The 14,295-nt window shown below is 39.0% G+C and overlaps 2 protein-coding genes across 4 annotated transcripts; both read right to left on the bottom strand.

The window, feature by feature from the left end:
- Positions 1-604: 604 nt before the first annotated feature.
- Positions 605-13,793, bottom strand: LOC133841085 (glycogen-binding subunit 76A). Of its 3 annotated transcripts, none has more exons than XM_062273361.1 (3): positions 13,005-13,793; positions 5,967-6,259; positions 605-4,244 (listed from the first exon to the last, which is right to left on the bottom strand). In XM_062273361.1, exons 2-3 carry the CDS (start codon positions 6,132-6,134, stop codon positions 2,556-2,558), a joined length of 1,857 nt encoding a protein of 618 aa, XP_062129345.1. In that variant the 5' UTR covers positions 6,135-6,259; positions 13,005-13,793; the 3' UTR covers positions 605-2,555. The 3 variants fall into 3 exon arrangements, with proteins under 3 accessions (XP_062129345.1, XP_062129346.1, XP_062129344.1); XM_062273362.1 differs by lacking the exon at positions 13,005-13,793 and adding an exon at positions 9,601-9,770; XM_062273360.1 differs by lacking the exon at positions 13,005-13,793 and adding an exon at positions 9,595-9,770.
- On the bottom strand, positions 4,479-5,197 carry LOC133841086 (peroxiredoxin 2). The gene has a single exon (XM_062273363.1). It carries the CDS (start codon positions 5,128-5,130, stop codon positions 4,540-4,542), a length of 591 nt encoding a protein of 196 aa, XP_062129347.1. The 5' UTR covers positions 5,131-5,197; the 3' UTR covers positions 4,479-4,539.
- Positions 13,794-14,295: the final 502 nt, after the last annotated feature.

The following is a 14,295-nucleotide window of genomic DNA, read 5'->3' on the forward strand; positions in this document are numbered from 1 at the left end:
TGCAAGGCACGTACCAAATTAGTTTGATATGTCTTTAGTTAATTTGCTATTATAGTGTTACATGTAATTTGCTTAAACTTGCATTTAATTGAATAGTGTCTTAATGCCCGATTTGCATATTTTAATACATATATGATAAGTTTTTCTTCACTTTTAAATGTTTTAGTACTTGGGTAACGTACATTGTTCAATTAATTACAATATTCCAATATATGTACAAATAACTATGCGTTTTAAATGAAGGCCATTTCATAAATTAAAAGTTTGTAAAAGTATTTCATTGGAATAATTTTTAAATGAAAAGACACTTCACATTATGATGCTAATTCCCTTTAAAAAGCTACAAAGCATGCCCGTGAGATGGCGCTAGCAAGTTTAGTCCCAAGATGGCGCTATCACAACAGCTGGTGCATAGTCAGCTGAGCAGCTGTCGATAGCTTTTGCAATCGATTACTCGAGCATATGAAATTATCGTTATAGCAGTGAGCTTCTGAGCACTCAGTCAACAGGTGGTTCAACAGTGCGCATGAATAATAAAATGGCAACTCTGTGACCAGTGATGACTGGAATGAAGTGATCAAAAATGAAGATAACTTGTAATTGTTTTTTGGGAAAATGCATTTATTATTTATTATGTTCTCAGTTGCGACTTTTAACATATTAATTTAAATAGTATTAGTTGCACAATTATTGCTTAATTGCCCCGCAGCACATAAAGAATCTTTAACAATCTGTACCAGCAGTTTCTGTTCTATGGAACGTTCTAGGCAAATCTCATAAGCTAACGTACAATAAGTGTGTACTATATGTATGTATGTATATGGTATTGAAAGCTGTTTCTATACTCACGCTTCAGTCTAACGTTTAATGGGGCTTTGCTTTGGGGCGTTCAATATTTTCACCAAACAATGCAAAGAATTCTTGATGGATTCGGTTATACAAGTCGAATGTATAAATACATACATAGTTTATAACTTTTAAAGTTAGTTTTTTTTATTAGATTGGTATCTTTACATGTTTGCTATGCAATAAACATATATAACATAATTAATATATTATTTTAATTTTTGTTTTTGTATTTCATATATATTTTGTTGTTTAACTTTTGCTAAGTTCTCATTTTGAAAACATTGAGGTAGCTGCGTTTTGTTTTCGTCATTTTATTTTAATAATTAATCGTTATTGTTAGATTCTTTGTTTATCCCTGATTTACATACATACGCATGTAGGTTTTTAGGTGCATATGTATGCTATTGGTGTGGATCAAATGTGTTGGCCAGTTGTAGTATTATTTGTTTCATAAAGTGAGAACATCAACTCTAATACCAATTAATTGATGACCGATTCTCATTCCTAACTTAGAAGTTAACAACGAAAGCAAATGAAAAGGAAATAAGAAAAATATTAACTAAAGTATATCATTTTTTGTTTTATTTTGTATATTTAATATATTATATTGTATATCGTATATATATTATGAATAAAAACACCGAAATCGTAAAATAAATCGTTTTAAATTAATAACTAAGCAAAAATAAAATTAAACAATAAAAAAATGGAAATTAAAATAAGGAGAAACAGAGTTATTCTTTTTGGCATATCAAAGAGGAGAGTGTTCAGAATGTGTTGGGCTGTGATCTGTTGTTGTAGCATCTATTATGGAGAATTAATGAGGTTTGGCAAGAGATTCGACTGGGCTATTTACCCTTTGACTATATGTTATATGTGGGTATGATTAAGGTCAAAGTCTTTGTGGGTAAACTTGAATTGACTAGATATGAATGTTGTAACTGATTATGATTCTGATTCGAGGAACTGTTTTGTAGTATTTTGTTGCGTATACGCAATGGGAGCCCTCACACGCCTGAACAAACTGCTAAAAAAAAAACAGAAAGTATCGAAATCAAGACAATATATAGAAGACATTTAAAGACTTTTCAATATAATCGCAATCATATGCATGATTTAGCTATATCATGGACATTGGATTATCATGATCATCATTTGTTATCACTTGCTCTTCTTATAACGTATAGACTAACAACTATCTTTGGGATTCTTTCGCACTCTGCTGGCGCTTTGCTTGATCATTTTCATTGTTTATAATTTTCATGTAGCTTGTTTGTAATTTGATTCGCCTGGTTGTCCTGCTCCTGCTTCTGGTTTACTTCCAGCTCTACTCTTTCGCTCTATAAAAATATAAACAATTTGCCTTACATACTCGTACATACAAGGTTGGTGATGTGTGTGTGTGTGGGTGTAAGTGTATGAGTGTGTGTGTGTGTATGGTTGGGGGATTAACGCCGTTCTCATTATTTTGGTATTGATCTGATCTCTGATCTTTCTGATCTTTGGTTGTGGCAGATGCCACTGCACACGCTGTCAAGGTGCTGATCATCATCATCATCATCAACAACTACATCATCGATCAACCATTGACGGCGTATGGCATTCATGGCATTGACTGCAACGACCCAACGACCCGCGTCCGCGTCGTCTACTGCCTCCTCCCCCGCAACATGCATAGCTACTAAATTTGGTTTGTTGTGTGTGATTTAGTAGAACGAATTGCACCAGGCATCGCCCGCTGCGGGGCTTAGCATACCGACCAGACTGCTGGCATGATGCGTCGGCACGGCGCCAGTCACCACAGTCGCCGGCGATGCCGTGTGATTCGAGGAGGGCAAACATTGGAAGCAGTAGTTGGCGCCATAATTGTTATCCCAAAACTGTTGACCCTTGCACTGAAAGCGCACCGCGAACTCCAAACGCTGGCCCACATGCAGCGAGTTGCCGAAGAGCACGAACGTGAACTTGTCGGAGAAACCGTCGCAGGAGTTCTCCACATAGTTGGCCTGCAGATCGGCATAGCTGCGCCACCCGTCCAGCGAATAGCGTATATGCACCGATTTATGAAAGTCCAAATTGCGCACACGCACCGAACCGGAGATGGTCTGATTGATGCTATCGCTGACAGCGGCATTCTCCAGCGACACCTGCTTCTCGCGCACCGCATCGAGGAATGTGGCCAGTCCGCCTGGCTGCTGGAACAGCGGCATCAACAGCTTATCGGACTTCGGTCCCAGCACCAATGGCGGTTCCGATTCCAGTATTTCCAGATCCTCGAACGCTGACTTCGGTATGGTGGGTATCTCATCCAAGAAGGTCTTCACATCGGCCAGATCCAAGCCTAGCACATCGGCAAAGCGCACAATCTTCTTGCGTCCAGGCGTTCCCGGTGGTGTTTTGCCCGTCTTCAATGAGGAGCATCGACGCACACGCTGCGGTCTGCAGTCATCCTCGTCGTCTGTGGTATCCATGCCATGACTGTGACTTGTCTTCTCCTTCTCTTTGTCTGCCTCCGTCTCATCTTCCTGCTCCTTCTCCTTGTCCTCCTCAGTGACAGTCTGCTTGGCCTGCTCCTGCTGCGCCACTTCGATGTCGACTGTCAGTTTGCTCTCGCACTTGTCAACCTCATCTGAACCATTCGCTGGCAATTGCTCTTCCAGCTGATGCTCCGTCTCTTGCTTATCCTCGACTGTGGCTATCGCTGCAGTCTCCTCAAGCTGCAGCAGCTGTTCGTCTGCCTGATCTATGTGTCCATTGAGCAGTGCTGGTTCCTCGGCTGCCAGCTTCTGCTCCTGCTCGGTGCTCTTCACGCTCTCCGAATGCTGTTGCAGCTCACTGAGTATTTGTGCCTGCAACAGCGTCTCATCTTCACTCTCCTGCTTCACTTCCTCTTCCTTATGCTTGTGCTCCTGCTCCTTCTCGCCATTTGTGAGCAATTCATGTGTGCCATTCAATTGCAGAGCATTGGCAAACTCCTTGAGCTCCGCCGGCGGCACTTTGCCACGATGCGGATGTGGCTGCGGCTGACTCGTGACCAGCATCTCGTCGGGGACATTGCTGATGATGCTGCTGCTGCTGCCGGCGGCAGCATCAAAGTATGGACCATCGGTGCTGCTGTGACTGCTCGCCGCCGAGGCGCAGGCGTAGCCTGACTCAGCGGTGGAGTTGTGTGGCGTATTCGAGGCGGTTTCTATGAGACGCAAGTACTCGCACTCATCCACCGGACTGCCTGGCGATTCCAGCTCGCAGTCAAAGTCGAAAAATGAGTCCGACTCATGGCGCAACGGCTGCAGATCGGTGACAGTCTGTTCGGATTCGTGTGCATTCACCCAAGTGTTGGTATTTGTGCCATTTATGATGGGCTCATCCTCTGCATTGGCGCCCTCCTCGTTGGCCTGTGCGAAAGAGTAAGGGAAAATATTTTAATGAAGTGCTAATAAATTAGTAAATTAGTTTCACGTAATACATCAAAACTTTGCGAGCTTAAAGCTTAGCATGTGCTAGAAATTAGCGTATACGAAAGAAAGCTGCACTAATACATATATCTAAACTAATACAACGACATTTTTATACTATTTAGCTGCAAAGACACCTATCGGAAATACCGCAAGACTTTTTTGCCAACCATATATTTGTTGCTAAAATTTATTCAACTCATATTTCTATGTATCTGTATTTGTTGACTACAATTTAGCCTGCGCTCTTAAAGTATTCGGCCTTGCTTGCATTGGTGCTCTTGAACGTTTTGGCGCCAGGACGCCAATTGGCCGGACAAACTTCGCCGAACTCATCGGTAAATTGATAAGCTTGAACCAAACGCAGCGACTCCTCGACACTGCGTCCCACGCCAATGTCATTCACCGAAATATGCCGCACAATGCCCACGCGATCAATGATGAACATGCCACGATGAGCGAGACCTGTGCTCTCGTCCAGCATGCCATAGGACTGGGCAATCTTCATAGACTTGTCGGCCAACAGCGGTATGTCCATGTCACCCAGACCGCCTTGCTTGCGTGGCTGCATTATCCAGACACAGTGGGCAAATTGACTGTCCGTGGAACAGGCGATGATCTCGCAGCCAACGCTACGAAATTCCTGAGCACGATCGCTGAACGCTTGCAGTTCCGTCGGACAAACGAACGAAAAGTCCGCCGGGTAAAAGAGAAGTATCACGTATCTGCCACGAAACTCGTGCAGCGTCATTGATCTAAATCCAGTTGCGGATGTTACTGCAATGGTACTGAAATCTGGAGCCGGCTTGCGTAGCAGTAAGCTCATCTTTTTTGTGTTTTTTATATTCTACGATGTGTTAAGTTTCAGTCTAGTGTTGCTACTGTAGAGCTGAGTATTGCTAGGCATCAAAAAAACTATTGTGATTTGAGTGAGTATGAAAGGGTTTCTTATTTTCAACATATTTGTGAAGGATTTTTAAATACAAATACATATTACGATTAAATTTAAATATTCCCCAATATTCTAAGACGTATATATACTTTATGATTATGTACAGGTGAGTTCTTTGAAAAGGCAGTGCTCACAACCTGCACGTTTAAGATTTAAAAATACTATTATATTAGTGTATAACACAAAATTTAGTTATTACTGCATAACATATTTATTATGCACGCTACCGATAGAGAAGAATAGTATTTCAGAAGTCATTTAAGAAATTATTTGTTAATGACAGAAAACGGCTTCTAGCGTCGACTCTTATCATAGTTGCTGAGGTGGACAATTCGGTATATACATAGTATTTTCTTCTCTATGGTATATTTTGATTGTAGTAGTGTAACGATAAAACAAATACAGCTTGCGGTATATATGTAGTATTTTTTTGATACATTAATTTGATTTAGTTTTAGAATAAAACCGCACAATTTTGCATTTTTTAATAATGGTAGCTGAAGCGTTGAGTACTTTATTAAAAATTGATGAAATCTAATGGAATCTTTATTCGTTTCAGCTATGTTCAAATGATCAACTAACAAAAAGACATAAGCAAAAAAAAACTGTTTTATTATTCTTGTTCTGACGCACTGCTATTTTAAGGAACATAGCTATCCACGTCTGAAACTATTTGTATCGAGCCCTTTAAGCGAAGGATATTAACTCACCTGGGTTCCCAGGGTGCGCAGCTTGGAGGACAAGCTTCGCGCAAATGCCTCGGCACGTCCACGGCATGATGACATCCCTATGTTTGGTATGATTGAGATAATGCTGCAGGGCGGCCTGCTGTCCGGCGTGCTGGTGTGTGTCAATGGTATATCGCCGGGTTCGTTCATTTACGTCACGTCAATGTGATGCTTGCTGCTGCTGCGGGCGGTGGCAATGTCGATGGCGGTGTCGGTGGCTGTGCGGATGCCAACAACAACAACAAACAACAACAACTGCGGCTACTGCAACGATGCTGCGGAATATACATAGATGACGTGGTTCAAATTATTATTTTCGTTTATTGACTCAGGCTGGGAAAACAGTCGAGATTTTCATTCTCAAGTAAACAAATAAATTTACTCAAGATTTTATGCGAAAACAGCTGTTCTCACTTTTTACTTTCGTTTCGCATATTTCATTCAATTCGTTGATTGCGAATTATTTTAATGACTTATGTATATGTATAAATAATTTACAACAGGCGAGATGCCCACTAAACACTTGTTAAATTTTAATTATTTCCCGCAAGCATTTAGTTGGAATGATTTATTACTTAATATTTGCATACCCTACGTTTTGGCAAGCATTTTGGTAAATTAAAAAAAAAGATAATAATAAATGTAATAAAGCAAATTAGCTATTGCCAAATAAATTTGTATTTCTGTATTTAGTTTTTAACTTTTGTAGAGGGTATATATTAGTTGAACATTCCGTCTGTCTCAAATAAATTTAAATACTTGACCATCTGTCAGTGATTTGCGTGTCCGCCGAAATTGTCATCACATTAAAAGTGTAAGAAACATAAATAATATACGAGACCGCAAAATAAATATAAAAAAAAACATGATTATATCATTTGATGAACGCGTGACATTTCCTCTACAACAGTTAAGCAAACATTTTCTACATGTGCCAAAATAAAGTAATTACAATTAGCCGTGTTTTTGTACATGATTTGTTTTGGGCTTATAAGATCAGGTGTTCGCCTTGTTGCACGTGCCGCAGGTACAACCAAAATGACGCCCACCAATTATTGACCAATCAAGAGGAAAATAAGATGTTTTCAAATACGCCAATCGCTGCGATTTCAATTGGCCTTGAACTTTTGCCGGCGACGATCAGCAGACGATCAGTATTTCTTTTCCTTTTCCTTTTTCAAGACTCGGTTTTTTTTTATTTTTATGTCTTTTTGGCAATGTGCATAGGAAACTTAATTGAGCAGTCAACAATAAAAATTAAATTGAATTTTGCCAAAAAGCATCGAACAAAGTTGTAAATAAAAAGAAAAACCTGCATGCCCCTGGCAATCGACAATCGTTTAAGGAGGTCAATAAAGCAAACTGTTTCGAATGTTTTTCTCTTAACGAAGAAATATTGCAGGAATATTATATAGAAACATATGGCATATTTTGAATGAATCATTGCTTCGGCGCTACTTTTGGGCATTCACAACATGTTGCAACGAGTTGCCTGAGCAGGCGTGTCGCATTCGACATATTCAAGTCCCTTTCTTCACATAGCAAACAGAAAATTGCTGTTGGACCTGGGCCAATTTGCTAAATGCGTTTTGGGCAGTTGTCGGCAGATGACGTGCGAGAGGGAGAGAGAGAAGGTATTAAAAAAGACGCAGTCTCTGCAGATCAGTAGCAGAGAGAAAGAGAGAGATTGAGAGAAGTGCAGACAAAAAGTGTGAAAGAGAGAACGTGACAAATGCCAAACAATTGAATTAATTTAGAATAATAATTATAGACGAATTGTTGACATTTTTAGATCCGACTACAAAGCCTTTCAATAGCAAATAAAATGAAATATATAAAAGTATAATATTTTGCTCGAATACTAAATGAAAATAGCCGAAGATGCATATAGAATATAAAATTATTAAATTTAAAATACTCAAACCAAGTTCAATAAGTCACTTAACAAAATCAAATTACCAAGTCATATTCCTTTATTTACAATGCACTATTCGCAGATTTAAGTTCAATGTACTGATATCAAAACTATCGCTATATTAATATATATAATCGCAGCTAAATGCGAAATATTTCGCATTCTATATTTGCATGCCAAAAATACACACAAAAATGTTTTCTACTGCATTAAAATACCCCACACAGTAGATAATAATAAAAGTCATAAAGTCAAGTCATATATTAGGCGAGCGTTTTATAAATAAAGCGACTGCAAAGCGATATAAAAAAGCAAAGATTTGCTAAGAATTTCGCTATAAATAAAAATTGAGCAATGCATACGATCTTTGCTATGTTTTTTTATTGTAGTTTTCCAAAAGGAACATTTCCGTTTTGCTGTTTTCACTTTCTTCATTCATCACAAAGAAAAACACAAATACAAATGTTTATGTTATGTTTTTTCCTTTTTTGTTTTGTTGTTTCGACAGTGTCTACGGAATGTTCGCTTAGTGGCAAAGTGCGTCTATCTGCGACGCAAAGACACGCACTATTAGATACGAATTGTATCTCAAGCCAGTTTGTCACCCATAAGTAGCTTAATTGAATTAAATTGGGGCAAATGTGTGTGCTCGGCGTGTTTGCCAATTGAGGTACATCAAGTGGCACTCTAACGACCCAAACAATCAAATATAACTTTTGCATAAAGTGTCATTAGTTAACTTTGTATTTTGTGGTCAAAAAATCCAACGAAAGAAAAGAAAAAGAACACACACAATGAGCAAATAATGAAGTCAAGGCGTTGTTGAGATACATTGATGTACATATATGACAGAGGGTCAAATGAGCTAAATGGGCGGGCTGACAGCTCAACACAAGTAGCAACAAGTAAAGCACACAAGTTAATGGTTAATAATTCTAGCTCATTACGTTACACTCTAAAAAATCTCATTAAATTTAACCATAATTTTAGGATTTTGAGTATTGTATTTAAGCCGACAGCTGCTTTTCGTTTTATATAATCCGTATCTGAAAGATACTGTAAAGAGTCGAAGTTTTGATTCAATTAAAATGTTCTAGAATATTACAATTGCGTTAAACGATTTCAACCAAATGTATTAATTAAAATATTTGTGATTTCACGAGATGACAATTCTATCTTCAAGCGTTGCACAATTTAAACGCGACACACAGATACACTTATCTGTCGATGCGATTATCAAAACGCAAATCCATGTCATCCACATTGTGATTAGCACTTTAGTTAGTCACGGTTTCAACTCGTCTCAAAGGGCGGGAAACTAGCCACAGATTGCGATTGTGGTTGGGTTCATGCGCCATTTGGTGATTTACGATTTACAATTCACTTGATTTATTCGCATATATCACAGATACATTTTAGCATCGACTGAGGATCGAGTTCACCTGGCAGTGACATGACTTTGTAGGGATTCAAAGGGGGAAAGGAGGAAGTGACGGGGGTGTCGGGGGTGCCACCGTGAACAGGCAACAGTCAATCATGCCGCGCCGGCGTTTCGATTATGAGCGCTGATAACATACTTGGAATTTATTTTTAGCAGTCTGTAAAAAAAAAAAACACAAGTGCTGAGCACAGTTTATGACCCGATTTGAACTAAACCGAAATGAAACGAATAGAAGTGAATTTTCCCTTACTCACACTCACTATTCACTTTCGCGAGTTGGCAACGCGTTGTCAACTATTCAAATCGCTTTAACATACGCACTTTACGGGGTTACGAATAAAGTTCGGCGCGAAGAACTTTAGCGAACTCGAAAGAACTCGAACTGCTGCACCACGTCTGCAGCGACAGTGAGGCGAGCATGCACTGAATACGTTGAGTGTTTTTTGGCATTAAACGAATTTGCGCTGATTGATAAGGCAGGCAGGCAGTCAGGCAGGCAGGCAGGCAAAATCGAAGCACAGCAAATCGCACCGCTAGCGTCTGGCCTGTCACTGATCAACTCTGATGTGTCTATGCCCTGTGTGTAAATATACTTTTCAACCCACACACACACTCACACACATCGAGTATCTGCAACTGCAACAGTATGTGTGTGTGGCAATCGTATCTGTAAGCGTAATCGCTGCATCCCAAAGGTAGCACTACTGCAGCACCGACAGATGCGACCCTCCCTCTGCCTCTGTCTCTGCCTCTGCCTATCGCCATCGTCCAATGCCAGCCTGACAGCCGCTTGCATAGAGAAATGCTCGTGATCAGCGACGTTGCTGTCGCTCTAGATGTGGATGTGGATGTGAATATGGATGTGGTTGTCTGCTACCCTCAGAAAAGGAAAGGGCATACAGCTCTGTTGACTACCCCTGCAACACCGAGGTATATGTAAATTTTGACTGCCGTTTAAGCTTGATCACAAAAGCACTGAAAAGTTCTTTAATATAATTATAAGGAGGGAAGGAAATACCAGTTGCAGCTAGAAACAAGAAAAGAAGCGCAGAGCTGAAGACTTGAAGCCGTAAAAACTTGAAAGCGAAATGAAACCTTAAAAGTGGACTGACTCATTTCATTTCTTCAAACTTAAAAAGCTTTATTAAAAGAATACTAGATTCTTCTAAGAAATATTGATACGCTCTTTATATGAATTTTGTAAATCACATTCTATTTATTATTGCATTATAATATATTTTTATACCCGTTACCCATTGTGTACGGGAATGTCTGTTCGTATGAAACACTAGATGTTAAAGACTATAACATTTTCGACAGCTAGAGCGGTTTTTAGTACGAACATTAATAACTATATAACATAGTAGTATTTAAGTAAAAATTACAGAAGTTATTTAAGAAATACATTTGTATAGGATAAACACCTGCAAACTACGGGTCTTAATGGCCTTGGATGACAATCTGGTAGTTTTTGCATTCTATAGTATATTTTTATATCAACATACTAAAAACATGACCTATGGAATGTGTTAGTAGTTTTGTAGTATAATAATTTCATATATTTTAAGGAAAATATCGCACTGTTTTGCTTTTATTCGAACTGAGTAATGAGTAGCTTTCTCTCTTGTTTAAGAATTATAAACAAGATATTCCTAGGCTACTAGGGTATTTCCTCGTCGACTCTTTTGGTTTGCAATATATACAAATTGGCATTAGTTCAATGTAATTAAGAGGTATTTGCAGATATCCTCGGTATTAACCATAGTAAATATTTATGATAGTGGCCGAGCTTATCAGCAGCCCGCTGGGAGCGTGATTATTTGAGTTCCAGTTATTGCTAATAGCTGTGTTAAGCGGATAGCTTGTTATCAGTCATCGGTTTATGGACTGTTCGGATTTAGACAAGTGCGGCAATTGGCTTTGACATTGGCCTTAACAATTTTATGAGATAAACTATATAGCATTTTACGGTTACTGATCCTGAAACATTGATTTGCTAACAAATGTGGATATGATTTTACTCCTGATATATTTTTGAAATATATTTCATGAATCATGTTAAATTTTCTATAAAACATTATACATTTATCACACTTTTTAACAACATTAGAAAATGTGTTAGTTAAAAATATATTTAAAATATTCTTGAGTTCTGTCAATAAATCTAATAATAAATGATATTGCCCTTCAGCTTTTTATAGATGGTCTAGTAATTTGTAATAATTATCTAAACTATATTTTATTCAATATGGATTTGAAAAATTGTAGCAAAAAGAACAGAACTTGCTTTCCCGACCACATTCTTCAACTCACTTAAGATCATTTATCAAAATGACATTACTATTTGCTTTAGAAATAATTTTCAAATACAAACATATATTTACTATATACTTATAAACACTTTTTGCTGGTCCACCCACTTTCAAAATTTTAGAGCTAAACAACAGCTGACTGCGTTGACGCTGAATGATTTTCTTTATTTAGAAATATACCACCAGCAAAATGTATTAATATATATTTTTTTATATGGCGAATTAGCCAAATTGACAGCCGCACGTAGCACGCGGCAATGTTTCTTCTTTTATTTTTTGCGCCGCAACCTAAAGTGTTGTCCAGGAGGAACCGGGAGGATTTGGGAGGTGTTGCTCATCGATTTCACGAGGGATCGAAAACAATCAATAGCTTTTGTAGAATTGTGTCAAGTTTTTGGCACTTGAATGGAGACGCCCTAAGTAGCCGCCTATTGACGAGAAGAACTCAGACTTTTCTTATGTGTGTGCGGGTGTGTGTGTGTGTGTGTGTGTGTCGGCGCGGTCAGTGCGTGTTTGGTGTGGGTGTGGGTGGCTCGCTTGGTTTGGCAACGCGTGTATTTTATTTATATTTGTATGACATTGCTACCCAGCGAAATGTCAAAAGCAAACAAAGCCAAGCACCGCCACAATAATAATAATAATAACAACAACGACAACAACTACAATGCGAAAAACGCTTGCGCCGTTTTGGAGCAGACACAGGCACGGACACAGAGAGATACAGCTACAACTACAGCTACAGATACAGATACACTTTCGATTTTCACATGCTTTCGCTTTCCGTTTGACTCTCTACTTACAGCGCGTGCCTTGATTTTTATCGGTAACAACCAAAGCCTGAGCCTGAACCGGAGTGGGAGACTTTGTTTTGATTGTAATTGCGGTTAAAGGATGTTTGCGAAGCAGTTGACAAAGAAAATGAGTGGAAAGATTCAATTCGATTACGTATACGAATCTGATGAAATCAAAAGTGGAATTCGCATGTCACATGAAAAGATCTGACAAATGAGTTTAGCTAGTCTAACTATATTTGATTGAATTAGCCGGATGTTTATTCATAATATTCAATAAAAAGACTTCACTTATTAGATTATGTATTGTACTACAAGTATTCATGCTTGGCACGCATAGCACTTTGGACTCGCCCTCGCCCACCCATCAATCGCTTCAATGTCACCACAAAAAAAGTATCTGACGGATACATGATTATATGTATATTAATATAGCATTGTGCAGCAATTATTTGTAGATAAATGTGGAATCCAACAATTATAATTGGCCCATTTCTATACGCACTTATTTTCACATTATTTCGAATAGTTGTTATGGTAATCGTTATTAATTTTACTAACCTGCCTCCAAAGGGGTTGCCTTTTTTTGTTGTATAGTATGGCCAAGTTCTTGGCTCAACCGTTCACGTAGTAATAAAAAATATGAGTTGTCAAAGTTGTCGCATAAATATCGCACACATAGATGTAGTATAGCTAATGGCGTTTATATACACACGCGCTCATACATATATGTGAATGTATTGGTGTGTATGCTATACCAAAGTTGACGCTATGTTGTAGATATATAGTAAGGCTTATGTATTGCGTGTCTCGGTCTCGTTATGTACTCCGCCTTCGCCTTCGCTTTCGCCTCCGCCTTTGAAAAATGTGCCAAGGAAATGACCCAGCAAAAGGATATAGTATGCTTCTCGCCTGAACTTTCACTTTTTAAACGCACTCACACAGACACGCACACACAGTCACAGGCACATACACTTCCACAACAACTTTCGGTTCGGGCCCACAGATGGCGCTAGTTGCTTAGATAACACTATGTTATTTGGATGCAATTATGTGCACTTTAAATGGGTCGACGATATGTTTCGAATTAGATTCGCTTTCTTTGACTTGTATTATTATTATATATTTTTGTATTTTTGATATTTCCTTTTTGTTCACACGCGCGACGTCTCTGCGAGGGGATTAGTTGTGATGTAAAGGAGCTGCTCCGTCGGATTTATGCAAAAAGCACACGAGACTCACACAAAAACGATTCACGCTAAATACGAGATAAAAAATTTCAATTTCAATTGAATTTCATTTCTTAAATTTTGCCAGCGCTCGTCGTGGCAGCCGTGGCAGCACCGCCAGTTGTAGTGGCAACGACGACGACTTGGTCGCAATAAGAGTGTCATTCAAGGGCATTGCAAGGTCGTAGCAGCTCACCAGCAGTCAGCAGTCGGTAGTCGACGGTCGGCGTTCGGCGGTCGGCGGTCGGCGGTCGGCAGTTGCGTCTTTCGCCCACTGGCGGGCGCTACTCTATACGCTGCTGCTGAGAGTACGCATGGCATGGGACTTATTCAGATATACAACAAAAAGATACGAAAACTTTTTGCAAAAGAGAATTTAATACGTACGTTGAGAGTGAGAGAATGTTTGGAAGGGAGAGTGAGAGAGATTGTGTGTGAGGGAGAAACAGCTGGCCAGTAGATCGCACGCTGCGCTTTAATTAGTATTAATTTGACATCGGTATCTCTATCTGTGCTAGCACAAGTGTATCTCACAAATACAACAATGCTTTATCACACAAACTGTTTTACAGAATTTGTTGTAACTTTAACGCGACGAATTCTGCATTCCGTTACGCCTTTCT

This window comes from Drosophila sulfurigaster, chromosome 3 (genome assembly GCF_023558435.1).
Source record: "Drosophila sulfurigaster albostrigata strain 15112-1811.04 chromosome 3, ASM2355843v2, whole genome shotgun sequence".
Lineage (NCBI taxonomy): Eukaryota > Metazoa > Arthropoda > Insecta > Diptera > Drosophilidae > Drosophila > Drosophila sulfurigaster.